At 41.3% G+C, this 24,138-nt stretch overlaps 1 protein-coding gene across 15 annotated transcripts in view; it reads right to left on the reverse strand.

The window, feature by feature from the left end:
- POC1B (POC1 centriolar protein B) overlaps nt 1–21,560 on the reverse strand; it is a 171,595-nt gene extending 150,035 nt beyond the window's left edge. For 5 of the 15 annotated variants that reach the window (XM_055357908.2, XM_019038801.4, XM_055357906.2 and 2 more), the window contains exons 1-2: nt 17,992–21,560; nt 17,233–17,317 (exon numbers count right to left, since the gene is read on the reverse strand). In XM_055357908.2, the coding sequence (XP_055213883.1) occupies nt 17,233–17,317; nt 17,992–18,006 (100 nt within the window). In that variant the 5' untranslated portion in view covers nt 18,007–21,560. The other 10 variants (XM_063694203.1, XM_055357905.2, XM_063694201.1 and 7 more) reach the window with 5 other exon arrangements.
- Nucleotides 21,561–24,138: the final 2,578 nt, after the last annotated feature.

Consider the following 24,138-nt stretch of genomic DNA (forward strand, 5'->3'; position numbering starts at 1 on the left):
TTTCTGAAAAGAAATGTTACTGTCTCCAGTTTTTTGTTTCTTACAAATTATCTTACGTATCTTTTCAGTTGGTAATATGTGTACCTGAAACAGAATTCCAATATTACAGAATTCCAACATTACAAAACAGCATTTAATGAAATCTCCTTCTAGTCCTTGGCAACCTGGGTCTCCTTCCCAGAAGCAACCAGCATTACTAATTTCTTGGGAATCCTTTGTGCTTATACAAACGTGTGTGTCTATTCTCATATGCTTTTTATACAAATGGTAGTATATTATACTTGCTATTCTGCATTTTGCCTCTCTATCTTGCCTCCTCAGTCTACTTAGCATGATATATGTTGGAGACAATGTTTTGTTAATACCTAGAGCTGCCTCATTCCTTTTGCCCTCTTATTTTTGGTAAATTTTTATTTTGATAATTTTAAGCTTACAGAAAAATTACAGAAGAGTTCTTAGGTTGCTCTTTGTCTTTATTGACCTTGATGTTCTTGAAGACTATAGGCTTGTTATTTTGGTAGCATGTTTGTTAATTTTATTAGATTGAAGATATAATTTTGACAAGAATATCACAAAAGTTATGTTGTACCCTTAGCAGTGCATCATATTAGGATGCACATGATGTCTCTTTGTCCTAATAGTGTTGATGTTTACTTTGATTGCTTAGTTTAGGTGATCCTACCTCTACCATGTAAAGTTACTATTTTTCCCTTTGGAATTAATTAGTAACTTGTAGCATAATATGGTTTGGCTGTGTCCCCACTGAAAATCTCATCTTGAATTGTAATCCGAATTATAATCCATGTGTTGGGGGAGGGACCTCGTGGGAGGTGATTAGATCATGGGGGCTGTTCTCATGATAGTGAGTGATTTCTCACAAGATCTGATGGTTTTATAAGGAGCTTCCCCACCTTTGCTCTGCACTTCTCTCTCCTGCTGCCATGTGAAGAAGGATGTGTTTGTTTCCCCTTAGGCCATGATCCTAAATTTCCTGAGGCCTACCCAGCCATGTGAAACTATGTGTCAATTAAACCTTTTTCCTTTATAAATTACCCAGTCTTGGGCGGTTCTTTATAGAAGTGTGTGAACAGACTAATAGATGGAGAGACAAGACTATATAAATATCGTCTTCCTCACCAAACTGTCACACACTAATTTTAGCATCCTTTCATAATTTTCTAACCCATCATTCTATGATTTACTACTTAATTGATGTGTAATTAGTAAGTTAATGAATATTTTAAAAATGTATTTACTGTTGTAAGTAAGAACCATCCATTTTCCTCCATTTATCTGTTTACTCATTTACTTATTTTTATCAGTGTGAATGCATAGATTATTTAATTCAACAGGTTATAATCCATAACTGTCATTTATTTTGACTCTCAAATTGTTCCAGATTTGGCAAATGAAAGCCCCTTTAAAAGCTGGCCTCTGTGTCCTTTTGATATATTTCCATTCTTCAAATACTCCCTTATTTTCTAGAACTACAAGATGTTCTAAGATGTACTTCTCCTGCTCCAGCCCTGAAATGGGCCTTTTTTTTCCCCTCCAAAAGCTCTGATTTCTTTTAATGGATAATGGTATTTAGAAACCAATATCTGGGCACAATGTTTGCTTATTGCTACTGGTGTGTCAGTGAACAGAGCTAAGGAGTAAGACAGAAATCTCAACGGGCAGAACTAAGAAATTAGCTATAAATAGAAAGCTATTATCTATCTATATGTAGGTATGTCAATTGATATAGGTATTAAAAACCATGAGTTCTAATCTAATACCACACAATACATTCTTGCCTCCTTTTTTCCATATCTGTGACTCTCTTTTCCCACAATAAGAAACCTGGCTCCCATGCTCAATATATCTTTGCTCAATCCTAAAATACAAACAGTAGTTTCAGAATCATGGAACCACACCACTGCAAAAACAATCCCACTAACTAGAGTTCAGGATTCAGTTTTGGTTTTTTTTGAGACAGAGTCTCACTCTGTTGCCCAGGCTGGAGTGCCGTGGGGTGATTTTGGCTCACTGCAACCTCTCCCTCCCGGGTTCAAGTGATTCTTGTGCCTCAGCCTCCCAAGTAGCTGGGATTACAAGCATGCGCCACCACACTCAGTTAATTTTTTTTGTATTTTTAGTAGAGACAGGGTTTCAGCATATTGTCCAGGCTGGTCTCGAACTCCTGGCCTCAAGTGATCTGCCTGCCTTGGCCCCCCAAAATGCTGGGTTTGCAAGTGTGAGTCACCACGCCCAGCCTGTTTCGTTTTTTTAACTGGGAGGCAATTAAATTATAGGTGGCTCCTTTTTGTTCTTGTACACTTCCTTTTGTTCTTTGGTAGCATGGGTCTACTTGAGCTTGGAAATTAGTCCCAGGGCATGGCCCTTTCTTTCAGGTGTGGTCCTGATTCCTAAAGACCTGGCCTTTCTGGTGTCTCAACTCAATGTCTGAAGTGCTCAGAGAGATTTCCTCTTTGTTGGGGCTAGAGACCTAGACATCCAGCCCTGCATGGTCATTAGTATCATCATTCAGCTCTCAGTCTAGCAGTGAGAGATCCCTGGTAGTCTCACAGTTTCCCACTCTGCACATCCTGAGCTCAGCCAGGCTGTTACTCTGAGGCTGCTCTACCTCTCTGTTGTGCAGCAGGAAAAGTGCTCCCAGGAAGAAAGCCAAGGAGATCATCACCTTGCATGTTTTCTTTCTTGCAAAGATCATAGTTTTCACACTCTCTGTAGGTCAATGCCTGAAAACAGCTAACTCACATATATTTTGTCCAGTTTTACAATTATTAGGTTGTGCAAAATTGCGGTTTTTGCTATTGATATTTTCAGCAACAAATTAGTTTCGTCACTGGAGGCAGAAATATGTTTTTATTCTTTTTTTTTTTTTGATATGGAGTCTCATTCTGTCACCCAGGCTAGAATACAGTGGCACAATCTCAGCTCACTGTGGCCTCTGCCTCCTGGGTTCAAGCAATTCTCCTGCCTCAGCCTCCCAAGCAGCTGGGACTACAGGTGCCCACCACACTGGCTAATTTTTTTTGTATTTAGTACAGACAGGGTTTCACCATGTTGGCCAGGCTGGTCTCACACTCCTGGCCTCAGGTGATCTACCTACCTTGGCCCCCCAAAGTGTTGGGATACAGGCGTGAGCCACCATGCCTGGCCAAACAGTACATATTTTAGATAACTTTGTACATTTGAAATACATTCCCTCTCAGGCCTTTTCATTCCATATTCAAAATAATCCTGACTGGCCAGGTGCAGTGGCTCACGCCTGTAAGCCCAACACTTTGGGAGGCTGAGGCGGGTGGATCACCTGAGGTCAGGAGTTCGAGACCAGCCTGGACAACATGGTGAAATCCCATCTCTACTAAAAATGCAAAAAAGTTAGCCAGGCACTGTGTTGCACACCTGTAATCCCAGCTACTTGGGAGGCTGAGGCAGGGGAATCGCTTGACTCCGGGAGGCAGAGGTTGCAATGAGCTGAGATGGTGCCACTGCACTCCAGCCTGGGCAACAAAGTGAGACTCTGTCTCAAAAAAAAAAAAAAAAAAATTCCTGATAATTCAGATTACCTTCATGTAGAAATCCTTGGATTTTTCACTTATTTCAGAAGTCCTTCTCTGTATTTTCTACCTCCATTATGTCCTACTATAAAGTCCATTACTGAAAATAAACTCAGCTTTCTAGTTTCACCTGGTGCCATGACTTTGTACTTCATGCTGCATTTCCAGGTTCATGCTTGCCTTCGGGTCACAAAAGAAACACCAGACTGCTTTATTTGGGGGAAAAATAGGGAAATCTAAAGAAATCTATGAGAATGAGTTCTTTCTAAATATTTTTAAGAAAAGAAAAATAAAAGGCAATCCCCAGACATACATCTATAAACGTAGATGGGGCCTGGCATAATGGCTCACTGTAATCTCAGCACTTTGGGAGGCCAAGGCAGGTGAATCACTCGAGTCCAGGAATTTGAGACCAGTTTGGCCAATATGGTGAAACCCTGTCTCTACTAAAAATACAAAAATTAGCCAGGCGTGGTGGCGTGCACCTATAGTACTAGCTACTTGGGAGGCTGAGGCACGAGAATCACTCGAATCCAGGAGATTGGGGCTGTAGTGAGCTGAGATCGCACCACTGCCTTCCAGCGTGGGTGACAGAGTAAGACTGTCTCAAAACAACAATAAACCTAGATGGAAGTGAGGGAGAGGGTTGTACAATAAAAAGACAATATTCCAATCTTGACTAGACAAACTTTAATACTGTAATACGGTCAGAAGTAGTTTGTACTATGCAAGCACTGCATAATAATACAATTAACTGACAGCACTAACTTAAAATCCCTTTGCCTTGAATGAGGAAATAACTAAGCATATTTGCTTTCTAGCTGATACTAAGTAATTAGCTTGCTAGTATAAGCTGGGTCTAAAGGAGCTGTGGGTGCTTTAAAAAGTAATCTTTAGTAATGACAAGCTGAAGAAATTGAATTTAATTTATTCAAATTTCACATGTCTTTGAGGACTGGCAATAACAACAACAGAAACCTTTACTGAATTGGTACCATGGGCCTAGTATTTTTCAATACTGCATAAGTATCAAGCCCAGGCACGGTGGCTCATGCCTGTAATCCCAGTGCTTCGAGAGGCCAAGGCAGAAGGACTACGATAGGCTAGGAGTTCAAGACCAGCCTCAGCAATATAGCGAGGCTCTCTACAAACAATTTAAAAAATTACCTGGGTTTCGTGGTGCATGCCTGTAGTCCCAGCTACTCCAGAGGCTGAGGGAGGCGGGCGGCTGGAGCTTGACCAGGAGGTCAAGGCTGCAGTGTGCTGTAACTGCATCACTGTACTCCAGACTAGGCGCCTTTATAAGTATTATTTTATTTAATCCTAACAACAAGGCAGATAAATATCATTATCTCTATTTTACAGAAGAGGAAACGAGGCTTAGTGAGGTTAGGTAACTGGTCAAGGTAATATAGATGAAAAGTGAAAACAGCTCAATTTTTAACCCAGTTTTATAAGATTCCAAAGCCTAGGCTTTTAACCAATAAACCAGTGCTTCTCAAAGCAAAGGGAATTTATGAATTATCTTCATTACAGTTACTGAGATCCTTGTAAAAAGACGTATTTCTAGTAAATTATACATTATTTGGGGTGAGACCTGGGAATATAAATTTTTGACAAGTTTCTCACTGAATTCTGATGCATATTGAAATTTGAGAAACACTGCACTCTGTTACTACCTCTCAGTGTATACACTAAATTAGTTTAGCTTTTGTAATTTTTCAGCTTTTATAAATTTAGTAATTTTTTAAGCTATAATAGGAGAAGCTCCACGAAGTACCACATAGGCTGCCATCAAGAATTTGAAAAAAAAAAGAATTCTTGGCAAACTTTTATTATGATTTCACTGCAGGGAAAGTAACTAAGAAGTTCAAATTTCAGTCTGCTTCTATTCAGTCAAAAAAGGAAAGATTAACTTGTTCTTTACCATCATTTGTTGTACAAGCACACCACATGTTACAGGATTGAATCAATGACAGGATAACCTTGAAGGAAATAGAGGGGGAAGTAACAACTTCAATGTTAAAATTATGTAATTTTCAACAGAAACTTCTAAAGTACAGCTCAGATTCTGCAAACCCTGTGAAAATACTTTAACAGGCTTTTACTGTTTGTTTAAACTTTAATGTGGACCTCTGCGAAAGGGATGACTGGCCTAATGGAAAAGGGTATGGTTCTGAAATCAGACTCAAACCAGGCTCTATTAGGCTAGAGGTCCCCAACCCCCAGGCTGCGAACTGGTTCTGGTCCACGGCCTATTAGGAACTGGGCTGCACAGCAGGAGGTGAGCGGCAGGCAAGCAAACCTTAAGGCTTGAGCTCCAGCTCCAGTGAGATCAGCAGCGGCATTAGATTCTCATAGGAGTGTGAACCCTACTGTGAAAATTGTCTTCCATGAAGCCAGTCCCTGGTGCCAAAAAGATTGGGGACCACTACTAGGCTCTGCTGCCTACTAGCTTTATAGTTTTGGGCAAGTTACTGAAATTTCAGCTTCCGCAACCATAAAAAGGGATGACAACACTTCACAGGCTATTTTGTTTTCTCCCATCCTCTTCCCTCTCATCACCTTTCCACCCATCCTGTGAAACCTAGGAGCCCCTATAATATGGTTTGGACTTATGACCCCACCCAAATCTCATGTTGAATTGTAATCCCCAGTGTTGGAGGAGGGGCCTGGAGGGACATGATTGGACCATAGGGGCAGAATTCCCCCTTGCCGTTCTCGTGATAGTGAGTGAGTTCTCATAAGATCTGGTTGTTTAAAAGTATATAGCACCTCCCCTTCTCTTCCTCCAGCTCTGGCCATGTAAGATGTGCCTGCTTCTCCTTCACCTACTGCCATGATTGTTAAGTTTCCTGAGGCCTCCCCAGCCATGTTTCCTGTATAGCCTGTGGAACTGTGAGCCAATTAAAACTCTTTTCTTTATAAGTTACTCAGTTTCATGTATTTCTTTCTTTTTTTTTTTTTTTTTTTTTTTTTTTAGACGAAGTCTTACTCTGTCGTCCAGGCTGGAGTACAGCGGCATGATCTCAGCTCATTGCAGCCTTTGCCTCCCGGGTTCAAGCAATTCTCCTCCCTCAGTCTCCCAAGTAGCTGGGACCACAGGCGCCTGCCACCACACCTGGCTAATTTTTTATTTTTAGTAGAGATGGGGTTTCACCATGTTGGCCAGGCTAGTCTCAAACTCCTGACTTCAAGTGATCTGCCTGCCTCAGCCTCCCAAAGTGCTGGGATTGCAGGCATAAGCCACTGCACCCGGCCTCAGGTATTTCTTTATTGCAGTAGGAGAACAGACTAATATATCCTACCTTCTAAGAGTCTACTAAGAAAAAAATCCACCATGCTTCAGGTCCTGCTTCCTCCAATCATGACCAGAAGTTGAAGCCTCAAGCCTCTCTGGTCATGAAGCATTGTGCAATCTCTCACTCCCATAATGCTATGGATATCCCCTTAAGCTGACCTGGTACCCACGCCTTCTCTCCTCAAAATTTACCACTGAGCCACATCACCCACTAGATGATGCCTCTTGTATTCACATCCTCCTCTCTGTAAGTCCCTCTTCCTCCTTAAGTACTTAAATCTTGACTCTGCTTCGGGACACCAAGTTTCCTGACACCTTTCAAGCAGCAATCATTTTCTCTTTCACATGTCACCTACTTCAGATCACCGTCTTCCTCTCCATTTCAACTCTGAGCATTATGAATTAACTCAACAGATGTGTGACCCCAGCAACATGTAAGGCATTGTGGCAAAAAGGGGGAGACCTAAGTAACAAAGCAGACAGAAATCTCTAATTGGGGAGCTTAAATTCAAATGGAAACACAGACAAATATATCATTTTATTTATTTATTTATTTTTATTAATTTTTTGAAGATGGGGGTCCCACTATGTTCCGCAGGCTGGTCTCAAACTCCTGGGCTCAAGGTATCCCTCCTGCCTCAGCCCCTTGAGTAGGTGGGACTACAGGCATGCACCACTGTGCTTGGCTTTATATCATTTTAAATTGTGCTAAGAGGCATGAAAGATAAAGCAGGAAGTTTTATTTTGTGTGGGGGTGGAATCTTAATTTAGATAGAATGATCAGGGGCATTTTAAGTGGAGGTGTGAAGGACAGGAAGTCAGCCAAATAAAGAGTGAGGTGGTGAAGAACATTTCAGACCAAGGGGAAAATAGGGCCTCTCCAAAGACCTTTTTTCTCCTGCCTCCTCAGCAACCCATTCTGAGGATCTTGTCACCAGCAGAACATGAGCACTTCTCAAATCTCTGATTGCAACCCACAGGACAACTTGCTTTCCTTATGACTCACTCACTTCCATCTCATCCAGAACTCCAAGACCCATATTCTCATCCAGACCCATGTTCTCCATTGAGGCTCTCTTCTCACCATCTTCACTTCACTAACCAATTTATAACCTTCATTTTTCTCCTTATTCAATTATAATCCCCCTCATACACATAATGTTCAATCCCTTGACTCTCCCTCCTTCCTTCAAATTCCCCTGGCAAAAATCCCAATCACTCTGCCTTTTCTGAGATTATAACTATACCAGTGAGAATTGCTGGTCACCCCAACCCCCAAACAGATTGGAAACACTATAAATTTGATAACTAAGTTCACATGGGTCTTATATACTCCAAAGTGGTGCATGATTCTCTATTAGTTTCTTCCTCCACTCTTTCTAATGACTATTTAATATTGTCTCTATCTTCAACATTTCTACTCCACTCCTAACCCTTGGCTTTCATGATACCCTACTATAACGGCTTTCCCTCCTATCTTTCTGATTATTCTTTCTTAGGTTATTTTGCTATCTCCTCTTCTGATCTACAGGTTGGATATCTTCAATATTCAGACATGGGGTATTTGTTCTCATTGCTCTACATTCTTCCCAGGTGATCTCATTCATTCCCATGACACTAAATACCATTTATATGCTAATAATTCCCAAATTTCCATCTTGCCCAGACCATCACACTAATTTGAAGACCACTATCCTAGTTTGAACCAACATCATCTGCTGGTATTACTATAATCCCCCTAAGTGATTTCCCTACTAATAGTACAGTCTCCATATAGTAGCCAGAGTGGTCTTTTTGAGGTACAAATCAAATCATGTTATTCCCTTACTAATCCCTCCAACAATTTCCACCACTCTCAGAACAAAATCCTAAAACATGTCAAGTTTCCTGTAGCTGCTGTAACAAATTACCATAAACCTGGAGGCATAAAACAACAGAAATTTATTATCTCACAGTTCCAGAAACCAGAAGCCTGAAATCATGGTGTTGGCAGGGCTACACTCTCTCCAAAGGCTCTAGGGGATATCTCATTCCCCTCCTCTCCCAGGTCCTGGTGTCTCTAGGCACTCACTGGCTTGTGGCTGTGTCACTCCAATCTCTGCCTCTGGCTTCACGTGGCCTCCTCTTACGTCCTCTGTATGTTTTTTATAAGGACACGTCACTGGATTTAGGGCCCACCCAGATAATTCAGGATGATCTCATAATCATTAAGATCCTTTGTAGACTTACATGTACAAAGACTTTTTCCTCCCAAATAAGGTCACATCACAGGTTCCAAGGACTACGACACGGACACATGTTTTGGAGGGCCACCATTTAAACCCACTATAGCTTCAAGGCCCTGCCTAAGCTATCTCTACCTCCCCCTACAGCTTTATCTCTGTTTACCAGGTTCTACCCATTCTGGCATTCTTATACTTTCTTGATCTAGGACAGCTCTTTCTCATTCATGATCTTTGCTTATGCTATTCTCCTTTTAGTCCTTACCTAGCTAACTTCTCCTTCTGGTCTTCATTTAAATCTAACTTTCACAGGGAAGTATTCCTTGACCCCGTAAATGTAAGGATGTCTCCACTGTTATCCTCCCTTTAAAAAGCACTCTATGGCTGGGTGCAGTGGCTCACAACTGTAATCCCAGCACTTTGGGAGACTGAGGTGGGTGGATCACTTGAGGTCAGGAGTTCGAGACCACCCTGGCCAACATGGTGAAACCCCATCTCTACTAAAAATACAAAAATTAGCCAGGCATTATGGCATGCACCTATAGTTCCAGCTACCTGGGAGGCTGAGGCATGAGAATCGCTTGAACTTGGGAGATGGAGGTTGCAGTGAGCCAAGATCACACCACTGCACTCCAGCCTGGGCAACAGAGTGAGACTTGGTCTCAAAAAAAAAAAGAAAAAAGCATTCTATTCCTTTCCTTCACAGCTTTGACTATTTTCCTTTGTTTCATCATGTTGTACCAACAAATGGATTTGTGTTTACTTGTTAATTATTTGTCTCCACCACTGGACCATGAACTCTTCATACCATCTTATGAAGCACATCTGCTTTCTTCCCCTCTGTATGTATACCCAGAGCATAAAATGGCATCTGGCACACAGTAGCCTTAACTAAATAAGGGAGTAGTAAATAAATAGAGTGCCTCCTCTTCCCCTTTTGAACAGGATTAGATAAATGCAAATAGACAGGTTAGAATGGTGACCAGACACCCGAAGACACTGCTGGCCTGCAGTAGATATCACTCCCAGCCCAGCCTGGAAGATTGATAAAGCTTGGCACAAATGAAAAAGTAGTACTCCAATAATTATTAAGTTAGAAGGACTTCTCTAATTTTCCTTTTTTTTTTTTAAACATGACACAGCATCAGGAGTCCTGAGGACATGTGCCCTCTAATTTTCATTTCTGCTGTGGACAACTATACAACTCAGGAACTCATTTCACCTTTTACAGTAATCTCCACCTCCTGTCCAAAAGGATTGATTGAAGTTTCTCTGAAATTTTAGGAAAAACTCCAATATAAACTGATTTCCAAGCCCCACCTAATACTAAGCAGACTGATTCATTCATATATGTGTGTAACTTTCTTAATTCTGCAAATTACACAATGATTCAAGTATTATTAATACTAAATACTACTAGCCTGTTCTAAAGTCTAGCATGCACAGAGGCATGCAAAGAGGTCTAGCATGCAAAGAGAAATCTTTTCTGAGACACCTGAAATTCTCCAGCCTGCTTTTTTCCTGAGGTATTTTTAAAAACTGAGATATTATTTAAATACCATAACATTTAGTCTTTTAAAGTACACCAGTGTTTTGCCCAACATTTGCACAACTTTTATCACTAATTCCAGAACACTCTCATAATCCCCTACCCCCTGCCACCTGCCAAAAATTCATCTCTGTTAGCATTCTCTATTCCTCCCTTTCCCAGACCCTGGCAAACACTAATGTACTGTCTCTATGGATTTTCCAGTCTTCTTTATACTCGTGAAACTGAAACACAGACAGATGAAGTGATTTACACAGAGCTGCAAGTCACTTAGTAAGAGAGTAAGGTTAGAATACGAGTATTTACAGGAACTTTTAAGCGTATAAAAATTAGTGAAAATATGTTTAGGTCACCTATATATATGCTAAATGCAGCTATAAGACCATCTGATTTTGTTAGAGTCCTTAGAAGAGTCATTCTCAGGCAGTGTGTCTGGCCAAGGAGAGACAGGGGTATAGGGATTTAGGAATCACTAAAGAGGAAGAGACAGGCCACTGGTGGAAGGGAATTTCATTTATGGACCGGGGAAATATGAGGATATGTGGTTTAGAGGACAGACATTTTTGTTTTCCACCCAGGGTAGTGAAATTGGTGCTAATATGTCCAGGTGCCCATTGCTTCCTTTTATAGTGGTCCAAGTGGGCCCCAGAGATCCCTGATCATTTCTAGTTTGCTCATGAGTAGTTAATAAAATAATGGTACTAACACCCCTTCAGAATACTTGCTGATTAATGACACGTTGTAAAATAATATGGGAATTTTGACTTTTTAAATATCCACTGTCTGAATTTTTAAATAAGTAAAAGAACTGCAAGCTGAACTTACTTCCATTGCCATTATAAATGTATACATAGGAGTATGTTTCCATAGGCTAAAATAATCACAATCTATTTGCAAAAATAATCAGGCACACTTTTTATTTTACATCTTAATCAACATTACAAATACAAAAGGAAAAAAGTCAGAAACAACTCATCACAGAGGAAAAAAACATCATTCAGAAGAGATTAATCTGAACTTCAACATTCTTTGTGCTCATTTTAAAATTATTAAAACAGGAATTCAAAAGGACAAGCAAATAAAAACCAAGTATTTTATTAATTAAAATTGAGACCCTAAACCAACTAAGACTATACAACTTAAAAATAAGCTGTCTTCACCCTAGAAAAGTTTGATTTGCCATCTTATAATGAATATGCAGGAACTTACTAATGGGTAAGTAAACAAATTTTCTTTTACAAACAAGTTATTTTGAGTTATAGGGATCCTCCTGGTGACTAGATTTTTTTTAATGACTAAAAATGCCTATTTAGATAGTCAAGCTATCCGTAAAGTTGGACACCAAATGACATAGTGAACATTTAAAGTTGAAACTCTTTGTCTACCAAATATTTTCCTAAAACTGTTTTTAAGCATATACATTAACTTAAAAGGTCAACTCTTAATTGTCTACAGCCAAAGAGAGCTTTGGTACCAATAAATTTGAATTAGGGAATCGGTTTTTTTAGATGTAGAATTACAGAGTATTTTTGGAATTAAATTGGAACGTGCCTAAATATGAAAATGTGAAAGTCCCGCTTCTCTGTTATGTACTCTATTATGAGGAATGAACAGCCTAACTATACTGGATTATTGATATAAATAAAGCACCACTGTAAAATCTCTTCCTAAAAGATTGCTGGGTCACACCTAGCAATTTAGGGCAAAAAGTCAATAAAGAATTAAGGTACTTTATTTTTAAAAGCCTCATTTCCCTTTTGACAGGAGCATCAAGATACTAAAATAAAAATAATGTAATAAGTACTTTCAAAATATAACAATTTTCGTTCTCCCATATAATAGGGGGCTAACAAGAAAACCAAAAATAAATAAAAAGAGAAAATTTAAAAATAAGTAAAAAATAAAAAAATATTTTTAAAAAGCAGCCTGGGCAAGAGAAGTGGGTGGGTTTAGGAGAATCCCTTCTGAAAAATTCAGAGCATTATTATTAATCCTTCTTAAATTAAATGCAGGGCCAAGCATGCTGCACGTGGAATCTGGACAATTTTTTGATAAACTTTAAGGTTGCTAAATAATTTACAGAAACTGTGAATGCATTTTCATTTTACGAGGCAAAAGAGAAAATATTCAACATTGCATAGCAATTTTATTTTTTGAAACGGTTATCCTAAAGAATTTCCTTAAATTCAGATTTTGCAAAATTCCTACTCTCCAAGTCATCAAGTGAACACTAAAAAGCAACTTTACTCGTGAATACAGTGGACTCTTTACGAGGCATGCATTTTTCATAAATCTAGGCCAAAGTGAACTAATTGAGATTTAATTCTAAATTCATCCTGTGATTTCTGCATATAATATTGGTATAAAACCAGTAAAAATACTTTTAAAAAAAGCGTTTACTTCCCGAGTAATTTAGTTTTGGAAATATTTATATTCTTAGTCAAAATATTACTTTTAGAGTCTAAAGGTTTTAAAAACAAAATTGGTTCAACAATTATCAAAACGAAATGACTATGAACACTGACTAGAACTTCTTAACCCACAGAAGTAAACCACTTCAGGTGAGTTCAGCTCACTTTTTTTTTTTTTTTTGAGACGGAGTCTTGCTCTGTCGCCCAGGCTGGAGGGCAGTGGCACGATCTCGGCTCACTGTAAGCTCTGCCTCACAGGTTCACGCCATTCTCCTGCCTCAGCCTCCTGAGTAGCTGGGACTACAGGCGCCCGCCACCACACCTGGCTAATTTTTTGTATTTTTAGTAGAGAGGAGGTTTCACCATGTTAGCCAGGATGGTCTGGATCTCCTGACCTCGTGATCCACCTGCCTCGGCCTCCCAAAGTGCTGGGATTACAGGCGTGAGCCACCGCACCCGGCCTCCCCTCACTTAATTTTTAAAACCCATTTCTCTTCTCCAGCTTCACAACTGGACTGAACATTGCTCAACTGCTCAACAACATTACCTATGTCAAAAGTGAAAAGATAAAAAGTATTGTAAAGATTGCACAGTGAGTCAATCTGGGAAGAATATACTGTATAATCAGCATTTCAGAGCTGGAAGGGATCTTTAAGATCCAATCCAGCACCCACATTTTACCAATGAGAAAACTAAGCCCAAACACATCATAATAACTTGACCAAAGTTACATTCCTCAGCTGAGCCATTCATTCATTCATTCAGTCATTCATTCACCCACTTACTGAAAGCTGCCTAAGTGCCAGGCTCGGTGCTAGGAGATGGAAAGCAGCATTCACAATTGCCAAGGCAGTCTTTTTTCCTTGCATTTTTAAGATAAATTCTTAAATTTCCTGATCAGCAGAACTCGTAGGAGAGTTCCACAGCCTTGGTAGAACCTAGCCCACTTTCAGTTTCACACATTTTAATAAACATAGTTGGGTTTAACTTCAGAGAGGCCTCAATCGTGTTTACTTTAAATGATTATAAGCATTAACAAAGGGAGGCATAGTATTCTGAATGAGTCCCTTTCTAGTACATTCATAACTTAAGGAAGTGCAATCAGAAAATGCCCTACACACACAAACACGTTCACAGAGAAGACAGCTTACAAAATCAGAGGAATCTGAGGTATTAATATATACACCAGTCAAGTCCAATAGCTCAAGTTTACAAAGTAGGGAATGTAAATATCTCCCCATTTCATTTAGATATGGGTATGTCTGCATGTTAAAAAGGCCTCCAAACTCACACTCAAACAAATGCCCTCTTCCAATTACACATATCTCTAAAACCAGGCCTTTTGCCTTAAGCTCAATTTTCTTTTTGATTAGAAAAAAAAATTAGATTAAAAAATAAAATCTAAAATTTAATGTGCTGGCTAAAAAAGAAATACAAATTCTACGTAATCAAAATAGGAATGGCTCAAACTGCACATTCATGAGTTTTGTTAAAAAATGGGATGTGTGGTGAACTTACCCATCAACATAAATCATACCTCATTTTACTTGGACCTTTACATTCTTTAATATTAAGTCTGGCACTTAAATGTTTTGTGTGTTTCAATTCATAGTCAACTTCTTTTAAGAAGAGACCATATTGACAAAACTCTTATATAAAACAACCAATAAGTAAGGCATTGTGAAATATTAAACAGCAGCACTCTGGGTACCCAGTTTCAGTGTGATATACCAAAATGAACCCCAGCTTTCCAGTGCTCCACAGATGACTCCTAGGTGACTTTTGATAAAATAAAATACAATCTTCACTGAGGCTCTTAAGGCTCTTTGACTTTCTTGACACTACTGTCAGCTCATGATGAAAGTGCTGTTGTGCTCTATTTCTCAAAACTCCAAATTTGATTTTTATCTAGAGCATCACAAGTTCTCATTTGTACATCAGGTCGGCCCTCCGGTGTCCGATAAGCACTAAGACACAGTCCTGAGTGTGGGTGAAAAATAGTTCCATCTTCTTTAAAATGCCAAATAATGTTTGCTGGTACAGGGAACCCATCTTTGGGACAATTTTGCATTCCTACATAATTTTTTTGCTCAGGTACCTCTGCACATAACTCTGTCACAGAATTAAACCTTATTTCTTTGTTTGAAGTATATTCAAAGAATTGATTGCCTCCTTGACCATGGCATCCAAACAGTGAAAGGTTAGCACCTGTGGGGTTGTTGTCAGGAGAATTATAATCTAAACATTCAGATGAGATCCCTCTACTGCGAATAGCCCCATGCCAGCCTGGTCTATCCTCTGGAACATGTAAATTAGGAAAAACGTTTTTCAAATACCAGTCAAAGCTCTTGCATCTCAGCCGCTCTCGTAGTAATTTTCTTTCAGAAATGTCACCATAAGCTTCTTTTCTTGCTGGAGGGTTTCTATTGTAGAAGTGCTCTTTGTACTCATCCATCCAAACTTCTGCTGCCCGAGCAGTATTCCGTAGGAAATTGGGGCGAGCATATGGTGCCCGCTTGGGGAACACATGGCCCACGTGGGAACACGGGTGGATCTCCAATTTGCCACCACACTGCCACACCCTAAAAGACAGCTCAAGGTTTTCACCTCCCCACACTTCCATTCCTGTGTCATACGTTCCAAGGTACTGAAAATATTTCTTGCTGACAGCAAACAGTCCTCCAGCCATGGTAGGTGATCTGATGGGGTCAATTCTTGATATCCGCCTGTCCCTTTCCTGTTTGGGGACAGAATGCCACTGAAATGTTAAACGCCAGTCAAACCCACCAATCATGGGCTCCCCTGTCTGCATATAGAATTCAAAAGTATTCCAATCAATTGTGTCTATAACAGGACACACAACTGCTGTTTCATCTCTCCCAATCCTTTCCAAAAGCGGTTCCAGCCAACCGGAATTACACTCACAATGACAATCCAGGAAAGTGAGGACGTCCCCAGTGGCAAAAGTGGCCCCAATCAGACGGGCCCTAACCAGCCCCTCTCGCTTATTGGTCCTAATCAAGCGTACTCTATCAAGATTGCTGATGTAAGTTTCAAGTTGTGTCTTCAAATAAACTCTGTCACTCAAGTCATCCACCAAGATGATCTCTTTCAAAAGAACTGCAGGAGAAGTTTCTAAAACACTGTGAATGGTACGGAGCAAAGTCGACCAGGCTTCGTTATAGAAAGCAATGATAACAGAGGTGGTAGGAAGTGTCCTATAGTTGAACTTCTGGGACTTACACTCATACATTCTTTTATCCTCTATGTGTCGATGCAAGGAAATCCTGTCACTGAGGTAAATATTGATGGCGTATCTCTCAATGAGTTCTTCTTGCTGCTTCAGTTCATCCTCGTTGAGCTGGAGTTTGCTGGCTTTCCCCCACTCCCCAAGTGCATGGGAATCTGCAGGGGGCTTCTTATAAAGCGGTCGAGACAAATCCTCCGTATTTTTCTGGAGGTCTGAGAGCCTTCTTGACCCCAGCTCCCTGGCACGGCCGGCTCCTGCGGAGGCATGAAAAGTGGAGACCAAGAGCTCCACGAAGATATAGGCCACTGTTAAAAACGCCAGCAGCAGGCAGCTCTTGCCTGCCCAAGTCCACCTCACCGCCATCCGTATTCTCAGGGCTGAGGCGCAGACGCGGCCACCAAGCCACCACGCAGGGGAAGGGCGGCGGAACCCACAGCTCGAGCTCAGGTACTTCCCAGCAGGTTCTTCCTTTCATGCGGGCGCTGGGCTCCTTTCCAGCCACCCAGGCTTTCCAGGGGTCACCTGAGCCCTCTCGGTCCTCGGCCTCCGGCACAGCCCAACTCCTCTCTCCCCACTTCCTCTTGCTCGGCTCACAACTTTTCACAAACTCTCCAGCCAACACCCCACCCTCCCCGGGCCGAGGAGAAACCCCTCCCCTTCCCACTCACTCCTCCTGGTGGTTAGTTTGCGAAAGTCGTCCGCCAGGCCCAGACCGCTGGATAGGAGGCTCTTGGCCGGGCCGGGGGCCGGGGGCCGGGATGGCAGAGGGGGCCCTAGCTGCGCCCCGCCGCGCTGGGCCCTCGTCTCCGGGTGCTCTCAACCCTCATACAGGCCCTTAGCCGTTCTCCTAGGGACCCTGCCCGGACAGGAGGAAAGGTTTCCGGCTCGTGGAGTTTTGTCTCATTACAAAAGCAAAACAAGAATAAGACTTACCAAGTTGCTTGCCGTTGGGGCTGAGGTCCAAGGAGGTGATCGCAGCTTTGTGGCCTTTGAAATAACGCTCCAGAACGGGGTCCTCCTGGAAAGGAAAGTTTTCAAGTTTTGAAAGCCGCCGCAGACCTCGAATTCTGGCAGCTGGGATCCACGCTGCCACTTCCCCGGAGTCCGGCTTGGGAATGGCCACCCAGGCGGCGGCTTGGCTGGGCGGCGGGGCCGGGCAGCAGCCCACCCACGGGCGCGGCGCCCAGTCCTGCTACAGGGAGACGCCGGCGCCAGCTCTCCCCGCAGAGCCCGCAAAACGCTCTGTTCGCGCTTCCCAGAGTCCAGCGCATCGCAGGAACCGCGGCCCCTTTGAAATGCACGTTCCCGGGCCCCGCCCGCTGGCACAAGGCAGGCAGGTGCGAGGATGTGCCTCGGCTTTGGTACTTTTTTTTTTTTTAATACCTCCCAGGTGATTCTGACGCAGGCGCTCCACGGAAACCCTCCGAGAATTCTGGGGGCCGTGGGGCCGCCCAGCTCAGTCCGGAGCTCCGGAACTCGGGGAAGAGCGTCCGGGAGCTGGGTCTGGGTTCCGCACTCCGTCCGCCCCGATGGCAGAGAGTGAGAAACGGACGCCCCGGGACGAGGGGCTCAGGACCCGGCTACGGACAACTGCCTCCATCTCCCGCCAGGTGCGGGTTCGTCTCGGACCTGGCCCCGCAGCCCACGGGACAGGCTCCAGGGAGGGACCCCCCACCTCCAACCCGTCCTTACCGTGGCTGAGGCCATCGGGGGAGTGGTCGGCCCAAGGCTCCTGTGGGTGGGGGAACCCGGAGAGGGGAGGGGAGGGGATGGGGAAGGAGAGGGGACCGTGCGGCTCCCGGAACCGTCTGCCCAGAGCGGCAGCGCCTCCCGGTCACTACAACAACGGCGGCCCAGTCAAACCCCGCGCTCCAGGCATGGCCAGCCGAACCCAGAGACACCGCCAGCCCTGTAAAGAGAGGACGGGAGGTATGCGCCGGGTCAGCTGTGGCCACACACCAAGCCATGTTAACTAACACTCGCGTTCTCCCTGGTTTGATGTCAGGAAGTGGGGTAGTAACCAGGACGGGAATAAGAGCGATGAATGGAAGGGCGTTGTGAGCCTGTGATCGATGCAATCAGAGTTCTATTACGTTTTAAAGAGACAGCACCCGTGACGTTTAAGGTGATCCCCTACCGCTTATTTTGTTGACGTAAAGCTTTGACATGAAGAGGGGCCGCTTGCTAGTTATTAATATACTAAAAGGAACTAAATCCCCTGAGGGCAGATTTGAATTTATTTAACCACTGTTTTCCACACAGTGCCCTGCGGGATATTGATATAGATGCTGGATGTGCGTGATGAATGAATGAGTGGATGAATAAATAAATGTTGTGCATGCACTTAATAATTTTCTGCGATATGTTTCCATTCTCATCTGCTCATTTGCGTATACCTTAGAGCACTAAACTTACACAGCTGGATACTTAAAGTCTGTAGGAAGACTTGGAAACATGGTTTTTTTTGTTTGTTTTTTTGTGAGACCACGTTTCTACAGCAGGCTTTGTTACACATAGTATCATTTGTGCTTCAGCCAAACAATGAAGTTGGTAGAATTACAAAATGTTTTCAATGTTTCCAAGTTATAAACTTGATTCCTAGATATTGGTCTTAGAGGTCACACAGAGACAGTTCTTCTAATTCCAAGTCCATATCCTTTTTTTTTTTTTAACCCTGCCTCAAAGCGTGATGTTCTGAGCTGAAAATTACATATAGTGTAAAGATCCTTAGCAACATCAAAGGGCATGATAGAACACAGCTGGTAAGATATGTGTTTTATGCAAATGAAAGGTATGCTACACACCTTAATTACAGATTCCCTAGTTGTCTAGTGATTGAGTTTAATTTTATTGAATATGGTACTTAACAACTAAACAGGTAGGCTTTAGATTACAGTATTAGTTAATTTAAGTATACACTTGTTAAATATCTGTTGTATGTTAAATATCTGTTGTATGTTTGGCCTTGAGGGACACAATGATGACTAAGATATTTCTCCTACCTTCAAGAACTCAGCAATCTAGGGTTGATGAGTCTCATGCTTTAGCATTTGTAATGTTGATTTGGGGGCTCCATTTCCAGAGATGCTGAATCAACATATACAAGGTGGGATCCAGGGCCCTTCTGATGTAACAAGCTCCATAGATGATTACTATGGGAGTCTCAGCTGTCTATGTTGAGAAACACTGCATTAGTCTAGGAGATGATATGTTAAGAGTGTTGATACCAGCAACTTGTCAGCAAACTGTTGCAGGACTCTTAGTTTTGCTACATATTACCAGTTTAGGCTTGATTTATTTTAAAAGCCTGCCATGTTTAAAACTAATGCTGGATACTGGTGGGAATGTAAAATGATGTAGCTCTGTGAAAAAGTTTGTCAGTTCCTAAAAAGTTAAACATACAATTAATTACCTTATAATCCAGCAATTTCACTGCTAGGTATATCCCATAAGTATTGAAAGCAGAGACTCCAACAGATGCCAGTGTTCAAAGCAAGCATTATTTACAATAGCCAAAAAGTGGATACAATCCTAGTATCCAACAGATGAATGGATGAACAAAATGTGTGTGATATATACATATAAGGAAATATTATCCTGCCATAAAAAGAAATGAAATTGTGATACAAGCTACAACATGGATGAACCTTGAAAACATTTTGCTAAGTGAATAAGCCAAACACAAAGGAGCATATATTGTATGATTCCACTCATATGAGGTACCTAGAATAGGTGAATTCATAAGGACAGAAAGTAGAATAGAGGTTACTAGGGCTGGGGGTAAGGGAGACTGGGGAGTTACTGTTTAATGGGTGCAGAGTTTCTGTTTGGGATGATGAAGTTCTGGAAATAGATAGTGGTGATGTTTGCACAACATTGTGAATGTACTTAATGCCAGTGAATTGTACACCTAAAAAATGGGTAAAATGGTAAATTTCATTACAGGTATTTCACCCCAATAATAAAATAATAATGCCAGAAGCTGAAGAGTAATCAGGACCTCAGGATTACTCATAGATATGTTACGTCTAATATTGGGCACAGGAGAAGCAGAAAAGGGAAGAAGTTGGAGATTTAGAAACTAGCTCAAAAGAAGAAAAAAATATAGATTTTTATTTAAGTGTTTTAGTAAAAGTTTAGCTTTTACTTTTTTTCTCAATTATCAAGAAACACGTTTTAAATTTAAAAGATGGGAGGGAAACTACTTATTAATCCTATTACCTAAAGTTGATCTTAAAAAATTTGTCACCTACTGATATGGTTTGGATTTGTGTCCCCACCCAAATATCATGTAGAATTGTAATCCCCAGTGTTGGAGGAGGGGGCTGGTGGGAGGTGATTGGATCATGGGGGTGGATTTCCCCCTTGCTGTTCTGAGTGAGTTATCACGAGATCTGGTTGTTTAAAAGTGTGTAGCACTTCCCCCTTTGCTCTCTTCCTCCTGCTCCAGCCATGTAGGATGTGCCTGCTTCCCCTTTGCCTTCCACCATGTTTGTAAGTTTCCTGTGGCCTCCCCAGCCATACTTCCTGTACAGCCTGCAGAACCATGAGCCAATTAAACCTGCTTTTTTTGTAAATTACCCAGTCGCAGGTAGTTCTTTATAGCAATGTGAGAACAGACTAATATACCTACCTATGTTTTCACTACATGCCAGGACTTTTCTAAGTACCTTACAAATTTTTACATTTAGTGATCATAACGATCTTATTAGAGATGTGCTATTATTACCATTTCCGTTTTATAGATGAGTGAATTGATATGCAAAGACATTAAGTTACTTGCCCAAGGCACACTGCTAACTAGGAAGTGGCAGAGTTGAGATTTTTAGACACTCGCAGTCTGCCTCCAGAATCCACTCTCTATTTTTTTTTTTTTTTGAGACGGAGTCTCACTCTGTCGCCCAGACTGGAATGCAGTGGCGCGATCACTGCAAGCTCCGCCTCCCAGGTTCACGCCATTCCCCTGCCTCAGCCTCCCAAGCAGCTGGGACTACAGGCGCCCGCCACCACGCCCGGCTAATTTTTTTTGCATTTTTTTTAAATAGAGACGGGTTTTCACCGTGTTAGCCAGGATAGTCTCAATCTCCTAACCTCGTGATCCGCCTGTCTCGGCCTCCCAAAGTGCTGGGATTACAGGTGTGAGCCACCGCACCTGGCCCAGAATCCACCCTCTTAATCACTGTCATGACTTTTGTGTGATTGCAAGTGTTATGTAAATGTATAAAACATTGCATTCTTGCCAAGGTTTTAATAATAATAAGTTTTACAAAATGAAAGTAATATCTCCTTTATTTTCATTCCACTGTTCTCACTTATTACTCTAAACTGCCCTTCCCATTGTTCTTTTCCATAGTTGATTTTGTTCTTTTCGGCTTTTCTTCACCTTTGCAAATAGCAAAAGCTCAGAGGTAGACATTTGGAAATGTGGTCAAAGTTGGGGAAGTTTTTTCTAACCTCAAGCCTAATTCCACTTGCTACAATGGTTATTTAGACCTCTCTGGACTGCAACCTAATCATTTATGTGGGTGGGAGCCACAAGCAGGATCAGTATTTAAAAACCTGCAAGGTTTTACTGGAGGCCGGGTACTAGCTAGGACAAACTGACCTCTAATTAGCCCTTCTTATCCAGTTCCCCCTAAAACAGAAAGTGAATTTACTTACTTGAGCATTATAAAGAGTTGTTTTTATTTTAGCACTTGTTCTTCCTTGGCCTTCAAATTTGGAAATTCAGCATAGCACAAAAGTGCCATCTACTGTTCACCTTACTATATAGCACTTGGAGTGAACATACTTTGAGCCTGTTTACAGGCAATGGAACTCCCTCGTTGATACACTTCCTCCAAAGTATAGGAGAGCACATGGAAAAGTACAAGATGGGTATGAATCAATAATGAATTACATTTTTGAAAACTGCATGATTCATTTAACATTCAGTCTCCAAGTACTATCAACTACCTCCTCACCATATATATATATATAATATATATGATGGGCTGCCCAGGCTGGCCTTGAACTCCTGAGTTCAAGTGATCCACCTGCAGCAGCCTCCCAGGTAGCTGGGATTACAAGCATGCTCCTCATCATATATTTTATCTTCCTATCTTTCTGTCTAATGGCTCCTGTCACTCCACAGACCCTGCCTTCTGCCTCCTAGAATATTTTAGTAACCACCAACTTGCTTTCTGACTTCAAAACTTCTCCCCTCCACCTGTCCACCCTGCATTTACCAACAAATAACGTAAGATTCACCAGGGTAGCTTGCTAAAAGTAAATGTTTTTAGGCCTCACCCCAGAGGTTTTGATTTAGAAGGTCTAGTGTGAATACTAGAAATCTGTTTTCAAACAAGCTTTCTAGGTGATTATAATATGCATCAACATTTGGGAACCACTGGCATATCATGCCATAGATCTTCTTTAAAATGCACTTTAAGTTCACTTTTAAATGACTCAAACCAAGTCCTATTTTATATCTAACCACTCATCTCCCCTGGGCCAATCCTTAAGCCATTGCAGTTAACCACACACACCCACCCTTTGGAGGCTTTGCTAGACTGGTTTCTGTACTCATGAATGCCTGTGCTACTCTCTTGCTCCAACTTCTACACAAAGAAACATACCTCAGGACTTGGGAAGATATGTTCATGTAAAGTCATCTTTCTCTGAACCTATTCCTCCTTATAAAAATAAAACATTATTTTTCCTTTGGGTCCTGATGGTATGCAACTTAGAGTTCTTTTTAGCACTATTTTATGTTGCTCCCTTTATATCTACATCATGTTTATGTGTCTGTCAGCACTTACTGTAGTGAAAGGTCAGTAAAGATAAGAACTGTGTTCTACTCATTTTAGTATCACTCTACAGGCACCACAATCCCTGACACATAGTAGGGGCACAATAAACATTTTCTGCATTGATTGAAAGATGACAGTGTGGCTGGCCAGCTCTATAGTTACTGAAAAAGTCTACAAAATAAATAGAAAACATGATCATTGTCCTCCAATAGTTTAAAGTATCTTGTAATTTTATCAATACACTCTATTTGTACATTATAGGGTACATGTGAAATTTTGTTGCATGCATAAAATGTATAATGATCAAGTCAGCGCATTTAGGGTATCCATCACCTAAGGATTTATCATTTCTATATGTCAGGTACATTTCAAATTGTCTTTTCTAGCCATTTTGGTACAGTGCATTATTGTTGTCTATAGTCACCTGATTCTGCTATCAAATATTAGAACTTATTTCTTCTATCTAACTGTATGATTGTACCTGTTAACCAACCTCTCTTCATTTCCCCCTCCCACCCACACATCCTTCACATTCTCTGGGAGAAAGAGAATCTATCATTCCACTCCTCTCTATCTCCATGCGATCAACTTTTTTAGCTCTCATATATTGATGAGAACGTGTAATATTTATCTTCCTGTGCCTGACTTATTTCACTTAACATAGTGTTCTCCAGTTTTATTAATGTTCCTGCAAATGACATGATTTCATTCTTTTTCATGGTTGAATAGTATTCCATTGTATATATATATATGTGATATATATATGTGATATATATGTGATATATATGATATATATGTGATATATATATGTGATATATATATATATATATCACATTTTCTTTATCCATTCATCCATTGATGGGGATGCTTAGGTCAAACAGCTTAAAATCTAATTAGGGAAACAGGACTCACCACATGAAACAATCAATGAAAGTTATGTGGAGCAGTAGGTCAATCATAGCCATGGGAATATTACAAAATATCTGTATAATAACCATAGTATTGTATTTCTATAGTGTCAAATGTACTTAAGACATTTGATTGGTCT

Source organism: Gorilla gorilla, chromosome 10 (assembly GCF_029281585.2).
Source record: "Gorilla gorilla gorilla isolate KB3781 chromosome 10, NHGRI_mGorGor1-v2.1_pri, whole genome shotgun sequence".
Lineage (NCBI taxonomy): Eukaryota > Metazoa > Chordata > Mammalia > Primates > Hominidae > Gorilla > Gorilla gorilla.